The 20817-nt window shown below is 43.4% G+C and overlaps 1 protein-coding gene across 1 annotated transcript in view; it reads left to right on the top strand.

The window, feature by feature from the left end:
• WDFY4 (WDFY family member 4) overlaps positions 1–20817 on the top strand; it is a 255486-nt gene that overhangs the window by 150106 nt on the left and 84563 nt on the right. Inside the window, exons 39-42 of the mRNA XM_057734870.1 lie at positions 6455–6532; positions 12377–12583; positions 13984–14035; positions 16748–16911. Of these exons, the coding sequence (XP_057590853.1) occupies positions 6455–6532; positions 12377–12583; positions 13984–14035; positions 16748–16911 (501 nt within the window). The remainder of the gene's footprint in view (positions 1–6454; positions 6533–12376; positions 12584–13983; positions 14036–16747; positions 16912–20817) is intronic.

Raw genomic sequence — 20817 nt, 5'->3', positions numbered from 1 at the left:
ATCCTGCCATTCCCTTCTGGCCTGCAGAGTTTCTGTAGAAAGGTCAGCTGTTATCCTTATGGGTTTTCCCTTATATGTTGTTTGTTGCTTTTCTCTTGCTGCTTTTAATATTTTTTCTTTGTGTTTAATTGTCATTAGTTTGATTAATATGTGTCTTGGTGTATTTCTCCTTGGGTTTATTCTGTATGGGACTCTCTGTGCTTCTTGGACTTGGTTAATTATTTCCTTTCCCATGTTGGGGAAGTTTTCCACTAGAACCTCTTCAAATATTTTCTCAGACCCTTTCTTGTTTTCTTCTTCTTCTAGGATGCCTATAATTCGAATGTTGTTACACTTAATGTTATCACTGAGGTCTCTGAGACTGTCTTCTAATCTTTTTATTCTTTTTTCTTTTTCCTGCTCTGTGGCAGTTATTTCCCCCATTCTATCTTCCAACTCACTTATTCGTTCTTCTGCCTCAGTCATTCTGCTGGTTATAGCATCTAGAGTATTTTTAATTTCGGTTATTTTGTTATCCATTGCTGTTTGTTTTTCTGAGTTCTTATGAACTGTTTCTTGTACTTTCTCTATTTTGTTATCGAGATTTTGTATCATTTTTACTATCATTACTCTAAATTCTTTTTCAGGCATTTTTCCTATTTCCTCCTCATTTATTTGGTCTTGTGGGTTTTTTTCCTGCTCCTTTGCCTGCATGGTGTTTCTTTGTTTCCTCATGGTTGTCCAAGCTTTTGGGGTTGCTTGTCCTGGCGATAGAGGTGTTTATAGAAGACTGTCCATGCCTCAGACTAATGTCCAAGTATTAGATTAAACAAATATTAAGTTTAGGAAACACATACATGTATAAGACACACAATTACTGAATCCATTAGGACATAAGGCTCTAGAAAGACCTGACAGAACCCCAGTGTGCTATCAGATATTCAAAGAGCAACCCAACAGAAATTGACAATTGTAACAGAACAAATCAGAGACAAAAGCAAAAGCAAACAAACAACAAATAACACCTTACACATACAAACATTAATCCAGGGAGATTTTGTAAGCTAGGATCCAATATAGAAAAGAGCCAGAGTACCACCAGAGAGAATGGAGATTCTCAGAATGTAATTAGACAACTGTACTAAGAACTAAGATAAAGACAAAAGCCTAATATTAAATACCACGGCAGTGCGTCATCTGGAGAATAGAGCAAGGAGTCTGAGCGGACCGATAGTGTTGCTTATAAGTATGTTAAAATAAAATAAACTTAAAATGGCTGGAAGAAAGGGGAACAGAAGGGTGTAATGTGGTTGGAAATATGCCAATAAAAAGAAAGGAATAGAAATGTATAAAAGATAGGGATGAAAGGAAAGTATGAAAGATATATTGTCCGTACTACCAAAAACTTAGCTAGATATAGAAGTATATAAAAAGGCAAAAAAAAAAAAAAAGAATAAAAAATATCATTAAAAAATTATGTTATAAAACTTGTAGATCCCTTAGGGCTAAGATCGTATTTAATAATAAAAAAAAAAAAAGAGAGAGAGAAGGAAAAAAAAAAATTCCAGAACTGATCCCAGAATGGACCAGTTCAATAGGTATTGATACTACTATTTCTGTTTCCTTAGCGTCTCATCTGTAAGTGTCCTTCTCCTTGCCTTGGGTTTTTTTGCATTATTCTGTGACCAGCAGAGGTTCCTTTATTGTTCGTCTGTAAGCGTCGGTGTGTGGGGAGGGAGAGGGTACAATAGTGGCTCCTTCTCCTGGGAGTGAGTGAGCCGTGGTGCACTGTTGTTTCAGTCGGGCTTGGAGGTGCCTGTTGCAGAGGGACGCTGGTGGCTCAGGCGTAAACAGAAAGTCTTAGAGTTGGGCCTCTCTTGAGGTTTTTTTGTTGTTGTTGCTGTTGTTGTTGTTGTTGCTGTTGTTGTTGTTGTTGTTTTCTCTCAGTAGCCTCCCTGCTGCTGGCGTTGCAAGGGGTTTTAATCTAGCCCCGCCCGAGCGCCTGAGGGTGCCTGTTATCCCTGAGCCCCTTAGGTGGCCCACGGGAGTCTCTCCACTGCCTGTTGCAGAGGCACCGAAAGAGAGAGAGAGGCTATGTGCGCGGCTCCCCCCCCCCCCCCCCGCCCGTGAGCCTGCAGCCTCCAGCCGCCATCATGGCCGGGCAGCTCTCAGAGATGGGCACTCCTCTCCGCAGACCTCCTCCCTCCTGTCCTCTCGGTCCGTCACCCTACCGGCAACAATGTTTCTCACCCTGAACCAGCTCTCCGGTTCCCACGCTCCCGCTCCCGGACCCTCCGTTCAGCCGCGGATCGACCTCTCGGTCCGGGAACACTGAGCTGCGCTGTGGACCCTCCGTATGTTTCTCACTCCCTCCCGTCTGCCACAGCTCCGCCGCTTCACCCTCTTTGCGCCGTCGTAGATGCCTCCCTACCGGCTATGTCGGGCTCCCCACGGTCCTTTCTAGTGTCCGAGGCCGTCTGCTGGTGTTCAGCTGGTTCTCTGTGGGAATTACTGCGTCCTTCCGTGCATTCCCAATGCATCTGTGGAGAGGGATGCACTCCACGTCCCTCTACTTCGCCGCCATCTTTTTTCTCTCTTTTCTTTTTTTTAAAAATATTTATTTATTTATTTATTGGCTGTGTTGGGTCTTTGTTGCTATGTGTGGGCTTCCTGTAGTTGTGGCGAGCAGGGGCTACTCTTCATTGCGTTGCTCAGGCTTTTCATTGAGGTGGCTTCTGCTGCTGCAGAGCACCTGCTCTAGGTACGTGGGCTTCAGTAGTTGCAGCACGTGGGCTCAGTAGTTGTGGTACACAGGCTTAGCTGTTTCCCAGCAGGTAGGATCTTCCCAGCCCAGGGATCAAACCCATGTCCCCTGCTTTGACAGACTGATTCTTAACCATGTGCCATTAGGGAAGTCCCTGCATTGATTTCTGCTATTACCTTTTTTATTTCCTTCCTTCTTCTTGCTTTGGGTTTATTTTTCACTTTTATTCTAGTTCCTTGTATGGTAGCTTAGATTGACTTAAAAATCTTACTTTTTTTTCAGAGAGACTGTATGATATGAAACATTTTAAAATTACATTATTTAAAAATATTTTAATTTCAAATCTTTTCATCTTTATTGGGGTAAAATTGTATATATTTAAGATGCACAGCTTGATGTTTTGATGCACATAGACGTGAAATAATCACCACAATAAAGGTAATTAACATAACTATCACTTCACATAGTTACCTTTTTTTTTTTTACCTTTTTAAGTACTTTTATTGAGATACAGTTAACAGACAATAAACAGCATATATTTAGAGTGTACAATTTGGTATCCCAATCTCCCAGTTCATCCCCCCCCAACCCTCCCCACTTTCCCCACTTGGTGTCCATGTGTTTTTCTCTACACCTGTGTCTCTATTTCTGCCTTGCATTTCCTCTTTCATTGTTGTTAGCATTTGCCTTATGTATTGAGGTGCTGTTGGGTGCATATATATTTATAATTGTTATCTCCTCTTCTTGGATGGATCCCTTGATCTTTATGTAATGTCTTTTCTTGTCTCTTGTAACATTTTTTATTTTAAAGTCTATTTTATCTGATGTGAGTATTGCTACTCCAGCTTTCTTTTGATTTTCATTTGCATGGAATATCTTTTTCCATCCCCTCACTTTCCATCTGTATGTGTCCCTAGGTCTGAAGTGGGTCTCTTGTAGGCAGCATATATATGGGTCTTGCTTTTGTATCCATTCAGCCAGTTTGTGTCTTTTGGTTGGTTCATTTAGTCCATTTACATTCAAGGCAATTATCGATATGTATGTTCCTATTACCATGTTCTTAATTGTTTTGTTTTTGTTTTTGTAGGTCCTTTTCTTCTCTTATGTTTCCTGCTTAGAGAAGTTCCTTTAGCATTTGTTGTAGGGCTGGTTTGGTGGTGCTGAATTCTCTTAGCTGTTGCTTGTCTGTAAAGCTTTTGATTTCTCTGTGGAATCTGAATGAGATCCTTGCTGGGTAGAGTATTCTTGGTTGTAGGTTCTGCCCTGTCATCACTTGAAATATATCATGCCACTCCCTTCTGGCTTGCAGAGTTTCTGCTGAGAAATGAGCTGTTAACCTTATGGGAGTTCCCTTGTATGTTATTTGTGATTTTTCCCTTGTTGCTTTTAATAATATTTCTCTGTCTTTAATTTTTGTCAGTTTGACTACTGTATGTCTTGGTGTGTTTCTCCTTGGGTTTATCCTGCCTGGGATTTTCTGTGCTTCCTGCACTTGGGTAGCTATTTCCTTTCCCATGTTAGGGAAGTTTTCAGCTATAATCTCTTCCAATATTTTCTTGGGTCCTTTCTCTCTCTCTTTTCCTTCTGGGACCCCTATAATGCGAATGTTGATGCATTTAACATTGTCCCAGAGGTCTCTTAGGCTGTCTTCAGTTCTTTTCATTCTTTTTTCCTTATTCTTTTCTACATCAGTGATTTTCACATTCTGTCTTCCAGGTCACTTATTCGCCCTTCTGCCTCAGTTAATCTGCTATTGGTTCCTTCTAGTGTATTTTTCATTTCCATTATTGTGTTACATATCTCTGTTTGTTTGTTCTTTAATTCTTCTAGTCTTTGGTAAACTTTTCGATCTTTGCATCCAGTCTTTTTTCAAAGTCCTGGATCGTCTTCACCATCATTATTCTGAATTCTTTTTCTGGAAGAGTGCCTATCTCCTCTTCATTTAGTTGTTTTTCTGGGGTTTTATCCTGTCCCTTCATCTAGTACAAAGTCCTCTGCTTTTTCATTTTCTCTATCTTTCTGTGGCTGTGGTTTTCAGTTCCACAAGATGAGATACTGCTGATACTGCTTGATCCTGCTCTCTGCCCTCTTGTGGAGGAAGCTGTCTAGGAGGCTTATGCGTGCTTCCTGATGGGAGGGACTGATGGTACCTTTTATTTTCTGATGAGACCACTTAAGCCCTAACTTCTTAACAAATTTCGAATATATAGTACAATATTGTTAACTAGAGTCTCAATGCTGTACTTTAGATTTTCAGAACTCACTGTTTTGTATGACTGAAGCTTTCTACCCCATAATCAACATATCCCCATTTTGCCCTCTCCCCAGCTCCTAGAAGCCACCATTCTACTCTCTACTTCTATGAATTTGACTATTTTAGAGGCCAAATATAAGTGAGATCATGTAATGTTCTGGCTTATTTCACCTAGCATAATGTCCTCCAGGTTCATCTATGTTGTTGCAAATAGCATAATTTCCTTCTTTTTAAAGGCTGAATTTTATATATATATAAAATATATGTATGAATAATGAACTTTGTCAGATGCTTTTTCTGTGTGATCATATTTTTTTCTTTTGTTCTGTTAATGTGGTGTATCACATTGATTTATTGCATACCTGGAGCCATCTTTGCATCCCAGGGATAAATCCCCCTTGATCATGGTATATGATTCTTGCAATGTGTTGTTGATTTCTATTTGCCAGTTTTTTATGGAAGATTTTTGCATCTGTGTTCATCAGATATTGGTCTTTAGGTTTTTTTTTTTTTTTTTTTTTTTTGGCCTGGCTTAGGTATTAGAGTGATGCTGGCCTCATATGATGAGTTGGGAAATATTCCTTCTTCTGATTTTTTGGAAACTTAAGAAGGTTTGGTATTAATTCTTCTTTGAATGTTTGATAGGATTCTCTGGTGAAGCCATCTGATTCTGGGCTTTTCTTTGTTGGGAAGTATTTGATCACTAAGTATTTAATCTCCCTATTTGTTATTGGTCTGTTCAGATTTTCTAAAACTTAACTCTTTTCTAATGTATGAATTTGGTGACATGTATTTCCCTCTCAGTATTATTTTAGCTATGCAACATAAATTTTGATATAATCTATTTTCAGTTTTATTTAATACAATGTATTTTTAAAAATTTCCCTTGAGAATTACTTTTTGATCCATGGATTATTTAGAAGAATACTGTTTAGTTTCCAAGTGTCTGGAGATTTCCTATTACTGATTTCAGTTTGATTCTGTTATGGTCAGAGAACATGTTTTGCGTGTTTTAGCTTTTTAAAAATTTGTTAAGGTTTGTCTTATGGTCTGGCATGTAGTTTGTCTTCGTATATATTTTGTGGGGGCTTGAAAAAAAATGTCTATTCTACTATTGTTGGGTGCACTATTCCAAAAATGTGAATTACTTGAATATTTTTTAGAATTCCATTTTGATTTACCTATTATGTTCAAGCTTTTCTAGTTATTCTTTGGAGGAAGATTTATCTGGTATAAGCTAGTTCATCATAGCTAGAAGTGGAAGTAACCCATAAGCATGTATGTGAGTGTGTATGTGAATGTAACAGCCTAGGTGATACACGTATTCATGAGGTTGTGATTGATTTGACCAACAAGTCCTGTAACTCTTACTTCCCCTGGCAATTGGTCAGAGCAGAGAAGTTCTTATCTACAGTCACAACTGTTACTAGCTGTGACTCATTTTCTCTCTTCTCCAGGACTTTGTGTCATGTATTGAGAACTACAGACGAAGAGGACAGGAACTGTATGCAACTCTATACAAAGATCATGTACAGGTAAGAAACAAGGCAGTTCCCTTCTTTGCAGAGTAGATCAGAATCTACCTTGAACCTGAAAAAAAGAATCTTGAGAGCCTTTGGTTTAAATTCTAAATTGGCTAAGACAGTAATTGGTCATCCACGAGTCTGTCCTACCTTCATGACCTGTGCCATGGGGTTTAGACCCACACTGTCAGCAGCTGAGGAGACATGCAGTGTGTCTATCCACTTATTTAGCAATGCATCCATTAGTACATAGGCATCAAGAGCCCAGTGTGCCTCAGACCCTGTGCTAGGAGTTAGGGGTGTGATTATAAACACAGCAGACATGGACCTCATGCTCAGATAGCTTCACTCCAAAGGAGAGATATACATTAAATAAGTACACAAATAAATAGATCATTATAACTGGGAATGAGCAATAGACAGAGAAAATACAGGAACAATGGGAGATTATAACAAGGTGACAACTTTAATTTGGGCAGATCAGAGGCCCTCACTAAGGAAATGATCTTTAAGTTCAAATCTGAAGAAGGAGGAAAATGGGCTAAAGCATTTTAAGGGAGTGGTTTTGACTAAGGGGAGGGAATGTATGAAGCTTCTGAGTCAGGAAAGCACTGGATGTCATCAGTTAACTGGAAGAAGAAGTGATGAGATGACCTGAGCTGGGAAGAGACAAAGGTGAATGAAGAAGAGGCCAGGCCAGAGCAGACAGGGCTTGCTGCCTCTTTAGGGTTTTCGCAAGTTCTCCTAAGGGCAATGCGTTGCCACTGATGAGGGTGGGTTTAGATTTTGAAAACTTCTCTCTAGGAGTGATTTCTGTACAGTCAAGGTAAAGAGCACTGGCTGTCATGCCAGGGAGATCTCCATTTGAATCTCAGGTCTGCCCCTTCCTAGAACTGAGCCTAGGCTGAGCGTCAGGGTCCCATTCTTTAAGATGGATAATACTGCCTACCTTTAAAAATTAAAGAGCGAGTATAGAACACCTAGACAGTGGCTGGCAGGTAATAGATGTCCCACATGTGGCTAATGAATGGCGAAAAAGTTCATTTTTAGCTGGTGTTATTGTTAACAAAAATTTTCTCTAGTGATTGCTAGTAATAGAACACAACAATAGAATTAAAACTTCACAAATTATATTTTTACTTCACAATTTCTCTGTGCCAAACGGAGATGGTAATGAAACTCCTCTGGTTGACAGTTCTTAACCCTCAGTAGAGGGACCAAGAGTAAAGAAATAACCACAGTCAGGGTGATGAGGCCAATACTAGGATGTTCTACTACAAAGAGAGGAGCTGTGGGATATAAGGAACCAGTGGGTGTGCCTGAGTAAGGCAGGGGGCCAAGGAACGGTGAAACAGTAGTTCCCAAGTTCAAGGGAAACAAAATAGGCTCTGATCAACTTAAGCCAAGTAACCTGACGCAGTTCCCTTCATGTATGCCTGTTTGGGAGCCCACAACAGGCCCCCAGGAGTAGGGGTTGTGAGATGTGCAGTGTGCATGCCAGAAACACAGAGACTCGCAACACAGCCTCCCGGGCGCTCCTGCGTAAGGAGGTGGGCAGTTCATCAGACATGCAGGGGAGGGAGAGGTGCTTCAGGGGCAGGTGTACTGCTGGCTTATGTTTGCATGTTTCCTGTGCCCCTTGGACAGGCCCTCGCCTGTCAGGACCTCACTACTTGATCACCCACTTCATTCAGGACTAGCAATATGGCTAATAAGTTCAGTGGCCATTGGGGGGAAAGTAAGATGAATCATTTAGGATTGCATCCTTTTATTTAGAGATATCCTCATCACACTTGTTCCCTTTCAAGACAGAGGATGTTTATCTAAACTTTCAAATCAATATCTAGTCAAGGGTGTGACCATTTCTCTTCCTGTGGTTGGAAAAACCTAGAAGATTTGGTCATGGCTAGGAGAGATGTGCTCTGTGGTACTTGATGGATTTCTGCTGAAATTTGAAAGACTGAAAGTTTGTGGGTAAGGACAGAACCTCGGCAGAGGCCCTGATCCCAGAAGGCAAGGGTCCAGCCTCCTGGAACGTCAGTCTGGCTCATCCTCAGCAGCAGGCCTGCCTGGGGCTCAGGGAGTGGTGGAGAAAGTGGTACAGAGTTTTACTGTTGATTGAAGTATTTTTTAGAAGATCAGCATTTTGGGGCTAATTCACAAGGATACTTTCCAACTGTTTAAATATTTAAGACAGATTGTTTCAATGTTTAAAAGAATGCAGGTATTATCACTGTCTGCCAGAGATAATGGGGTCTGGAACATTCACCCCTCCTTCTTTTAAGGGGCAGTGCACTTTCCTAAGGCAGGCCCCACTCCACTTCCAGAGCAGTCAAGTCCAAGATCTGGCAAGAAATCAGGCTTGTGAAATACACCATGTTCTTCAAGGACAGCTTCTCCTAAGTATACTCGGTAAGGTCCTCCCAAGAGGGTGGAGATAATGAGATTCAGGGGCCCCGCCCACCTGGCTCTCAGTAGCAGGTAGCATTGGACTTCTCCAACTGGGCATTTTACCTACAACCTGAGAGGTCACTGGAGATGCAGGCACTCATGGCATGACAAGATAGCATCAGCCAGGGCCCTGGAAGCTAACCCAAGTATCACTGTACCTCATCATCCCATCACCAGCAAATCCTGCAATTCTGGTATTCAATCTCCCAAATTTCTCATCACTCCAGAAGTACTGGCAAAAACAGGTACCTCTGCTCTGGCCCTGCCCAGGTGCCCCTTTGCCATTTCCAGTTACATTTGTTCTCTTCTCTGATCTGGCTGCTCTGGCTCTGCTCTGTGATATACCCAGACTGTCTGGTCTTATACTGAGGCCTCATGATACCTTACAGACATGCCTCATTCCGTCTATGCTTTTTTTTTTTAATTACAGTTTTTACTGGTTAAAGCTCTTTGCAAGAAGCCGTCCACCCAAGAAATGGCCTTTCTTTTTTTTTTAAGTGTGCGAGGGGCACTGCTTTGTCTCCTCTCTTTTGGGATCTCTAGGGGCCAACAGACTGTTTCTATTTCTTGCTCAGCCTTTATACATCCATTAAGTTTTGGTCACAGCTCTTTCAGATGTAAGTATCAGAAACTCAGCCCAGACTGGCTTAGGCAACACGTGAAATGTTTGTGTTACTGAAAAATCCAGGAGAAGATCAGGCTTCAAGAAGAGCTGGATCCAGGTATTCAAACTCTGCTCTAAGGAATCTGCCTCCTTTCTCCATCTCTCTCTTTTCTTTCTTTCTCTTTCTCACACACACACATACACACACACACACACACACGTTCACACAAACATACACACACAAATGTATGAGACTACTAATATGTTGGAGGCACAAGGGCACATGGAGGAGAAAGCATATGAGGCTGGAGTGAACTTACACTCTGCTCCCCAGGCTGTACATCCTGGAACCAGGCAAGGCTCATATAAAGGATGGGAAATCATCTAAATTGCACAAAGGGACTGTCTCATTGCTGAGTGGTCTCCCTGTGGGCTGTATCTGCTTCAGGTGCAGATACATCAGCTGCCTTTTCCTAATGCACATAAGGTTTCCCAGGGCAAGGGTGGGTAGCCTTGAACATCCCCTTCTCTGCAGTCTGCTCTGTATAGTCTCTAGGGACCACCAGTTCCAGTCCCAGAGAATGATGCTTACTGGTCCATCCTACAAGCATTCATTACCCACTGAAGCCAGGGCTGAGGTCAGCCACATCCTAGCCCTGATACTAAAGGACAGGAGGGCTGATTGCCAAGAGGAAAGTCTCAGTGACTTTAGAAGCCCAAGGTTTCTGTTCAGCCGAGAATCATAGCTGCCTCTAATATACCAGCATCCCTGCCTCTGTGTTTGATGTGGCATTTGGCCCACTTGAGGTTTGAACTGAAAGAGGACCTTACCTTGTACAGAAACACGGGCATTACAGAACACCTTGCAGGTGCAGGAACTCAGGACTTTTGCTTATTTAGTCATCTCTCATCCTCTGTCCTGGGACAATATATAGCCTTCTATCATGCTCTAAATGATGACTCATCTCTGAGGGATGAAGGAGGGATCTTATCACCTACCCACATCTGTCTGGCTGCAGATATGCAGACAGCACATTTGCCCCGTGATGAAGACTCAGGCAGCCGTGACCCTCCAGGTTGCGTGGGTGGAGTCTTAGGGTGGAAGGGATGCTCTTAAAAGACTAATTTGAAACCCTGGATGAACAACCCAATAGCTTGGGATTGTTCATCCTCTATGAAGCTCAATATGGAACTACAAACACAGTGACAGTCTCCAAGGAGCGGAAATATTTTCCCCAAACATGTGTTCATTTTATATAACCAAATCCCTGTAAAAGGCTTTGCATAGTCATTATTTTTCTGGAGTTTTTTTTATTAAACAATTGGAGTACTTGTAAAATGCTATAACTATTTTGGATATGAATTTAAGAACTGTGGAGAAAGAAAGTAATCTTGTTTTGAAATAGAATTTGCTTTATTCTCAATAATAATACTAACTGCTTAAGTTGGGTACCATTTGAAATATTGTCTCATTTGATCCTTACATAAACCCATGGTTTTATTATTGTGGTAATATTACTAACTGAATTTGACTGATGAGGACGCCAAGTCTCCTTCAGATTAAACTGCTAGTGAAAAGCAGAAACATCGTGATAGCCCAGGTTCATCTGACACCAAAGACCATGTGCTTAGAACTATACAATCTGTCATATTTTTGTGAGAATTTTCAAGTTCTGAGAATGATTTTCCCATTCAAAATGGTCTAGATATAAGTTTATCAGTCTTTGAAGTAATACCAGCAGAAACCATGACTTTGTAAAATGATATCATGGCCCTAGGAAAGGATGCAAGCACACAGGCTGAAGTGAAGGCTCTGGAATCAAACAGGCTGGGTTTCAGTCTTAGCTTGGTCACCTGTTGGTCCTTGGGGAAGTTACTTCTCCTCTCCTAGACTTGGTTCCTTCATGAGGATAATAGAAAGGACTTACAAGTTCCAAGACTAACTTACGGTGTCATTGTGTAGAGGAAATGAGTTAGAGCAGGTGAGGGGCTCAGTCTAATACATGACAATGAGTTTTTTTTCTCTTTATGTGACGTTTATGAGGTCTGAATCTTGTCATTAATACTTTCACCTTTCAGTTTTCTGAAAAATTAAAATTAAAATGTGGGCACATACTATCAAATTCTCAAATAGTTACAAAAGTTCACCCTGCAGACAAAGTTGATTCTGCTGTCCAAACTGAGTTGAAATGTTTCCTTGACAGATGATGTGGCATACGAAAGCAGTTTAGGGGTGTCAGTGTATTTTGTTATACTCTAGCAGAAGGTATGATGGTCAAGTGCTATGTATGCGGACCGTGAGGATTTCATAGCTAATAGGTGGGATTATTTTCATTAACATCAAATGTTGTAGCTTCTGTGAACATTCTCACCACACTTCCAGTCCAGGCACTGGAAGGAGTGCTTTCAGCATCATTTTGGAGGGTAGGGGCTATGGTGAGGTTCTATATCCATTGTCTCAAATAACTCTCCAATCCTCTGATGAATAGCATGGGGACCTTTGGGACCTGTTGTTTTCTGCACAGCACCCAGTAGTCACAAGGCTCTGTGGGCCAAAAGGCAGAGGGTTTTTTCCTCCTTGAACCTGAATTAAATGCTCTCAAAGCTAACAAACGGATTTCTTCTCCTGGCCTGTTCCTGGCTACAGGGAGTACACTACACACCCTGAAGGTGCTTGGGGCTGCCTATAGGGGTGATTTTCCTCAGGCAGTTACAGGAGCTTGGTCTGTGCACCCCAGAGGTATGGGGCCAAGCTGGTGAGGAGATGTGTCCAGAGGGGTTGTTCTACTTCTGTTTCCCAGATGCGCAGATGTGGCAAAATCAGGGCAGCCAATGCCTGGGCCAGGATCCAGGAGCAGCTTTTTGGGGAGCTGGGCTTGTGGCATCAGATGGCAGAAGCCACACCCTGCTCCCAGTGGGAACTGGACTGGAGAGAAGGACCGGCTCGCATGAGGAAACGTATCAGACGCTTGTCCCCACTGGAGGCCCTGAGTCGAGAAGGGCTCAAGGTAAGAATTAGATGCAACGAGACAGAATGCTTCCAGACAGGAAATGTGCGGGGAGGTGTCTCCTTAGCTTTTCCATCAGATGTTGTTTCCATCAAGAGTGCTTTGGCCTGGACAGGTAGGAGAGATAATGTTTGCAGTTAACTGTAGGAGTGCTGTAATGTATTCTTGATGCTGTTTAATGGAAGAAGAGAATCACTAACTCCCCAGGAACATAGAAGGGATGCTGTAACTACAGCCTAAGTGAATGGAAAAATGAGTGAGTGAGTTGTTCATATCTACACCACCAACCCAGTACCACGCTGATATCCATAAAAGTCCGTTAAAATGATCTGGATGCCAGCGTTTGGAAAGAGCCACATGATGGACACTGTCTCCTTGGACGAGTTAGGTGTCATAGAGCAGTCATAACCAGCCCAGCTGTGGGCATTACTGTGAAAGCAAATCCCGTATCAAGTCTTACAATGGAAATATCTTGAAGTCAGCTATTTCTGCAAGCTCGAGCCAGTGACCTGCTTAGTCCAAATGACACTGAAGCTGGATTGGATTCCCAGGTAACGGAATCTGGACTGTCCCTGGGAGTTTGGTATGATAAAGCTTGGACTCTCTATCAAACTTACATTTTTGCCTTTTAAGTGATGAGGAACCATCCTTGGACTGGTAGTGGATATAGAAGATCTGTTAATAGCATTTTATGTCCTCATTGGACAATCCTGGTTTAAGATGTTCTAAAAAGCAACCTTTCCAAACGCTGGAACACAAGACATTTCCTTCTGCATTCATCCTGAGTTACAACATTGGATTTATTCTCTAGTCTGTAACCTCAGAATCTTTTACCCACATTAAATCCTTTATAAAACCTAATGAAAAAGTTATATTTAATTTATTAAGTAGAAATTTTAATTTTTAATGCGTTGTCTATAAACATCTGGTGGTATATAGTATTTTTACCTCAATACATTTCTTAGGAAATGGAGGCAGGAAAAATAAGCCTGCCCATGGTGCTGATGTCAAGGTGAAAAGCTGGCTATGAAACCTGGTCTCTGGTATCCTGGGTTGCCTAGTCCCAGACACAGTCCCTGGTCCCCTCTACAGGGTGGCCCATACCACAGACAGCTTTGGCATCATCTTTGGTAAATACTGTAAATCCAACTTAATGGGAGATTGTGGGTTTTTTCCCCTTTGACTCAGGAACATTAATACTTGCATTTTATTGTGGTCCTTTAGGATTTGGTGTTTTGCTCCCCTTGCATCCGAGTCTTGAGTATATGAGTGACCTGAAGGAGTCATATGCATGTGTGTATGTGTGTGTGTGTGTGTGTGTGTTTGTAAATCTGTAGAATGGGGGGTGGGGCACATGAGTACCCAGGATTTAATGTCTCTTTTCTTTGGTTTTATTTCAGGAGAGCCAGGACAGAAATGATGATATTTCTCAATTAAATGCTGAAAACCAAGGTATTCAATTTAACTAATTTTTTATTTAATAGTTAAACCAATTCTTGGTTTTATTTAACATCTCCTTAAAGATACAAAGTTAATATATTGTAGGAAGAAAATTCTGAAAGTCTAGAGTAGGGAGTGCAAGGCCTTTTATCCCTGTGCTCTCCAGAATGAAGAAGGACCCATTCCAGACCTGAACATTCCATTAGGGGAAGGATTTTGTATTTAGGTTGCAACAAGAAGAATTTTTTTCAGGGAAACTATCTTGTCAATTTGCTATATGAGGGAAACCTTAAAGGTGCCTCCCTAAATATTAATACATGTTCAGTATGTGACCCAAAACACCTAGGAGAAAAATAGGAAAATGTTTTAGAGCAAAAGTGGATGGAATAGATATTTAATACTTACACTGAATTCCCTGATTATGAAGATGACAGATATAATGGTCATTATTATGTCTCCAATTTAAAAAAGTACTTTGAATCATTGTTGGTATTTATGCTTACTCTGTGTAATTTTCATGGAGGCATTTGGTTGAGTTTATGTGATGAAAATCTAGTTCATTTTCAGAGATCATTGTGGCCTAAACACATCAAATACATACTAAACACACACACGGACACATATACTATATTTCAGATTTTGTGTTTCTACCAAAGACTCTGTCTTTTGCTTCAAACACTCACTGTCTGTGAGTTTCACTGTATCCTAGGCTGCTGCTAATGTCATATCCTTAACCAAGTGACAACTTCCTAGGGCTGATCAGACTTGTCTCATTTAGTGCCTTAGCACCAGATTTTGCGTGGAGCTTGCTATCTTGCCAGTCTGCAGTAACAGAGCCCAGAAGTGAGGATCTTGAGCTCTGATCCCAGGTTGATTTGGGGGTCCCACCTGGAACTTGGGTGACAGTGTAACACCCATATTTTGACTTCTCTTCTTTCCACCCCAACCCCCATAACCCTAAGATCAGAAGGAGAATCCATCTGCTCCCCCTCTCAAAATGGGTGGCTGCAGAGGGTACAGTGATAGAAAGCACTTTTTATGTGGACCATGGCCATGGCTGCTAAGTCCCCTTGTCCCCTATATGCAGGGCCTCTGGTCACCTGTGATCTCAGGCCTCCTCCATGTTTCCAGCATGGACCCCCAACTCCCAGTAGGGAGCTCAGTCAGAGGAGAAGAAAGGGCTGTGATTCTTCACCCTGCCTTCCCGGGTACCCATATCTACACAGTGTTTTCTCTGCCTGGGGGAAAGCCTTTAATAGATATTGCTGTGAGCAGCAGGCACTCACATTCATCCAGATATGAGGTTTCCAGGTCTGGATCTCAGAGGAGATCAAAGAGATGAGCATCTTGGCACAGAGAGAATGGCCAGTAGCACCCTGACCTTGAGGCCGTGTGCTGCTCCAGGCAGGCAGACACCCAGGACAGGGTAGAGGAGCAAAATCCAGAGCTCCACATAGGTATGTATTTAGCTGGCTCCCAAATGTACATACCCAGGAACTCATCCTTCGGAAATGAGTCTAGATGTGCACACAAATGATTGCAGCACAGTGGGTTTTGATAGTTTAGAAATAGAAACTAGTTGTATCTCTAAAAATATAGGAGGTGAGTTGGGTGATTATGGAAGAGTCACACAGTAGATTATTACAGCCACTTAGGTTGCTTTCTAAGAACTTTTAATGAAATGGGAAAGTGCTCATAGTGTAACCTTGAACAAAAATGTTAGAAAAGAGAAACCATAAATTCAATATAATTCTTACCATGTCAGAAATTATGTATGTGTGTACATGTACATATGTGTACAGAAAAGATGTCAGAAGTAAACCAAATTGTGGCCACTGAGGACAAGCAGCCGAGATGAAGAGATCAGCCTCTGGACTCAAAGGGAGTTGGTTCAGATACTGCCCCTAGTTCTTAGTAGCCATGTGACCTTGAGCAAAATAATTAGCCTCTATCAATTTCCTCGTTTGTAAAGTGAGGATGGAATGGAATCTACAACCTAAGTAGGACTAGATGAGAAATGTCATCAGAGTATCCAGCACAGAAAAAGTGTTCTCTCAGTGGGAGCAGTTGTCATTAGCACTCTCTATGAGTTCATGGGTGATATTTGTTTCATTTCTCATAATTTTTAATTTCTCACAATTTCATGGGTTTTCCAAGTTTTTTTTACAATAAGAAGATAGTATTTCCATAATTTGGAAAAATCCCCCAGTCTTTCAAAAGAGTAAATAGGGGACTTCCTAGTGGTCCAGAGGTTAAGACTCCGCGCTTCCACTGCAGGGGGCATGGGTTAGATTCCTGGTTGGGAAACTAAGATCCCGGCATCCCCACATGCGTGCTGCGCACAGTGTGGCAAAAAAAAAAAAAAGAGTGAACAAAGTGAAGTTCAGAACAAGCAAATCTTGGGTGACCCTCTAGGAAATTGTTTTACTGATTAATGGAGGTGAATTTGAAATGTCCCCGCATGGTCACTGGAGAGCTGCAGAGCAGCCAGGCCCAGGTACATCTTTTGGAGTGAATCAACGTGCAGGTGTGTTCACCACATGGCAGGGTCAGAGGGGTGTGTCCACTTTCAGAAACAGTGAGGGACACTCTGGGATTCACACTGTTCACAGCTGCCCTGAAACCTTGCAGTTCCTCTCTGGGGCTCAAGCCCAGGCTGTGCACCATCCCTCGTGAGTCCAGGTGGCTCATGCCCAAACCACGTGTCCCTTTTCGCTGCTGCAGATGAGCTGACACCAAAGGAAGCTGAGAGCGAGAGAGACGAAGCAGTGGACTGCACCCAGCTGACCTTCTTCCCCGCCTTACATGAAAGCCTGCACTCTGAAGATTTCTTAGAACTGTGTCGGGAAAGACAAGTCATTTTACAAGAGCTTCTTGATCATGAAAAGGTAATACAGCCCATCATAATTATTCTTTAAAGATTATCAGACATGAAAGAACTCACATGGGAGGTGATATCTCCATTCACCATTAAAAAATCAATGAGCAAAAACGACAGCATGTTCCTGAATTTATGGGCCCAGAGCAAGGGGCATCTCTGCCTACCCTTGCTCCTGGCACACAGACTGTTACCACTTCACCTGTCTGCCTCTCTCACTCTACTGATGCTCCTTAATGGAGGGGTCCCCAGGTGCCTAACCTCAGACATGCCTGGAGAAGCCACTCAGTAAACACTGACAAAGGAAGATTTATATATTCATGCTCATTTTATTTTGATTATGGAAGTAGTGTACATCTACTGTGTGAAACTTTAAAATATGGATATAAAATATACATATGTAACATATACATATATATTTATGTATGTGTGTGTGTATATTCATTATAGCCAGCTGCTGAGTACCAACAGCTGATAATAATTTGAATATCATATATTAATGTGTTCATATAGGTAAATAGAAATTTAGTAAATGCCTAGTCAATTGAAAACAGCTAAGAGATCGATGCTTTCTTACTCTAAACTCTTTTCTTTGCCTTCTGCCCTTAAAGGATCATGTAAAGCAGTGATTCTCGGCAGGGGGCAGCTTTACCCCTCAAGGAGACATTTGTCAATGCCTGGAGACATTTTTAGTTGTCATGAAGTGGTGGGAAGGGGTTGTTACTGGCATCTAGTGGGCAGAGGCCAGTGGTGCCGCTTCACATCCCACAATGCTCAGAAGAGCAGAAAATGATTTTTCAGCCCCAAATGCCTATAGTGCCATGGCGAGAAATCCTGACAAGAAGAACAGATTATTGAGTCCAGCCATCCCTTCCTACTTTCATGAGAGGGTTAGGAAATATTGGATTATATGTTGTCTTGGTATTGGTTCTTTTTATCTTTTTGATAAGAGAGCAATGGCAATGCTTTGATTTTATTTGGTATATTAATTTTCTATTGTTGCGGTAACAAATTACCAAAAACTTGGTGTCTTAAAACAACACACATTTATTATCTCAAAAGTCTGAGCACAGCATGGCTCAGCTGGTTCTCTGCTTAGGGTCTCACCGGGCTGAAACTGAGGTGTTGGCAGGGCTGCATTTCCTTCTAGAGGCTCCAGGAATGACTCTGTTTCTAAGCTCGTTCTGGTGTTGGCGGAATTCAGTTCTGTGATTCCGTAGGACTGAGGTCCCTGTTCTTTGCTGGCTGTCAGCCGGGGGTCATTCTCTGCCTCTAGAGCCCACCCACATCCCTGGCCTTACGGCCCTCTTCGTGCATCTTCAAGGCCAGCTGCAGTAGCCTTCTCAGCCTGCGATCTCTCTGACCCGCTTCTGCCTCACCTTCCCTCTCCCTCATCTCCCCTCTGCCTCCCACTTCCATTGAATCTCTCCCACCAGCTCTTATGCCTTCCTCTTCTGCTGCTGAGGTCTCATGGGATTTGGACCCACCAAATAATCCAGGATAATCTCTCTATTTTAAATAAAGTCCACTGATTTGTAACCTTAATTTCATCTGAAATGAGGAATAATTTCAAGCCCTTTGAGGAGTACCTAGATTAATATTTGATGGGATAATGAGGGACAAGGCTCTTGGGGGACATCTTTGTCCCCAAATACTGCCTGCCATGTTTGGTATCACTCAGTATCCACATCTCAGCTGTCCATGTTCCCACCTTCCGAGAAGAGCTTCTACAGACGGCCTGACTCCCACGTGCTTGCCATGACCAGCCAGGTGGCATCAGCCAGGCTGGGCTGAGGGCAAGGTCTGGAGTCTGTAGTTACAGCCAGAGCTAGTCCCAGCCCGACCTGTACAGCAGGTACTTGCCTTTGGTATCTTTGCTGGTTGACCCACCCAGCAACACTTCACTCAGGGGTCTTGTTGAGGGAGCCAGAGCCAGAAGCCCACTGGTGACTGAGTTTGCCAGCCTCTGAGAGGCAGGTCAGGACCAGGAAGAGGCTGTTCTCCCATTTTCCCCTGCCTTGCACTTAAACTTCCGTCTTTCTGGGTCTCTGCATTACATATCCGGAAGCTGTCAGAATGCCACACGTGGTCCGTTGTGGTGGCAGGGACTCCAGGCTGTGGGGACAGGAGCGTGTGAAACCCAGCAGGGGCTGAGGCAGGAGCTGTCCTGTTTCCACTTATTATTTGGTGTCCCCTTGCCTGCCCGGAGGGGCCACTCAGGGTGTGGGGGCCAAAGGAGCATCAGTTCCTGGGAATAGGGTACTGAGCACCTGCAAGGCAAGGTGATTTTTGACATTATCAAGACATTTGTTCTTTGCACAAGTTGTTTTGATCCATTTTGTTGGGTTGTGCTTGTTGCCTCTGACTTCATGGTAAATCGTGGGAGAGATTGTTTCCCGATTCAGCCTGAGTTCCTGCAGGGTCAGGGGAACCAAACCACCAGACACACCTGCTCCCTGGAGAAGCAGGTCTAGGAGAGTGGCCATGGCCCTGTGGGGACACGCTCCCTGGAGATGTGGTGGGCAGAGGCTATAGCCTAGCCCCAGTCCCACCTGCACTGCTTACAATGCGTGTCCTTGCCTCAAACTCTGTGCCCAGCACAGGGGAGCTCTCAGTGGCTTGTATCTGCTATCGTCACTGTGACCATAGCTCTTTGTTTAATAGTACCTTAGGATTTGTTCTCTCACTCTAAGAAGAAAGGAGGAGTGGGGTATGAACTCTGTTACCTAAGCCATGGCCCTAAAGAAGTGGAAAAGGGCCTGTCAGTGCAAACGAGGAAGTGCCCTTGTTCTAACCCAGCTCCAGCCAGTCTCCAGGATGCTCTTGGGAGTCTGTGAGTCCAGGAACTACAGAGGTTGGACAAGTGCTGAGCTTGGACAAAATCGGAGAATCCAGGTCTGAGTTGGTCTGTTTCCTGCTGAGATGATGAAGGATGGGACAGAGGATCAGAGTAGAGCCCACGAGAAACCTGACCTGCTGAAATGAGGCCCATGTAGGATTCTATGCCCACTGCAAAATACAACGTTTTGTTTTGTGGGAAAGAGGGAAGTTGCTGGGTTTGGGGCCTGGATTGATGTGTGGTGAGGCCCCTGAATTTAAAGCATGAGGCCGGGAGGAGCATAGAGAAGCAGGCCCAGGAACTCAAGGACATCCATGGGCTGGAAGAGTGAGCTGAGTCAGGTCCGGACTGTAGAGCTCATTGTGAAGTGCGCCCTTGTGACCTGGCCCCTCCACTGCCCACACCTCCACCAGTCAGATCCTCGCAGCCTCATGCCAACCCGCTCCCTGCTCTGCTGTGGTCAGAGGCACCCTCCTGGGTGAGCCTGTACTGGTGCCTCCGTCCCTAGCACACTCACACCCTCCAACCACCCACAGCACTCTGTCCACGTTACTGCTAGCATCCTCCTTGTCTCACGGCTCTGTAACTGTTTCTGAGTCTGCCTGTGACAGCTTTAAAGTCAGGGACAGCTGGAATTTATCCTTGTCTCTTCCTTCCCTTGAGCGTAGTATTTGTGCTCTGGAAAGATCTGCTGAACTGGAAAGCACAGCTGTGTTAGGGGGCCATCCATGTCCATGGGGAGCCCCCGGGTGCCTCAGGGCAGTGTAGGGGCTTGGGGAGTGGGCAGCCTGCCCCCAGCAGTGACCTGGGTCTGTTCTTATGTACCTTGGGGCCTGTCCTGAGGGGTGGCATACCCTGGGGACACCTGGTTCATGGGTGGGGGGAGGGGAGGTTCTGGGAGCAGATGAGGCGTGACTGAGCAGGGCCTGTCTGCCTTGCAAATCCACCACCACCAGGGAGGCAGAAGCCAACAACTCATGCCCAGGAGGGCAGCTTGGCACAGAGCAAGTGCTCATACTGGATGGAGAGCCTCACTCTGCTCTTTGTTGATCACTGTTATTGGCAAAAGTGTCAATA

The sequence above is a fragment of the Hippopotamus amphibius genome, chromosome 5 (assembly GCF_030028045.1).
Source record: "Hippopotamus amphibius kiboko isolate mHipAmp2 chromosome 5, mHipAmp2.hap2, whole genome shotgun sequence".
Taxonomy (NCBI): Eukaryota; Metazoa; Chordata; class Mammalia; order Artiodactyla; family Hippopotamidae; genus Hippopotamus; species Hippopotamus amphibius.
The sequence above is the reverse complement of the archived record's forward strand: the minus strand, read 5'-3'. Positions and strand labels throughout refer to the sequence as shown.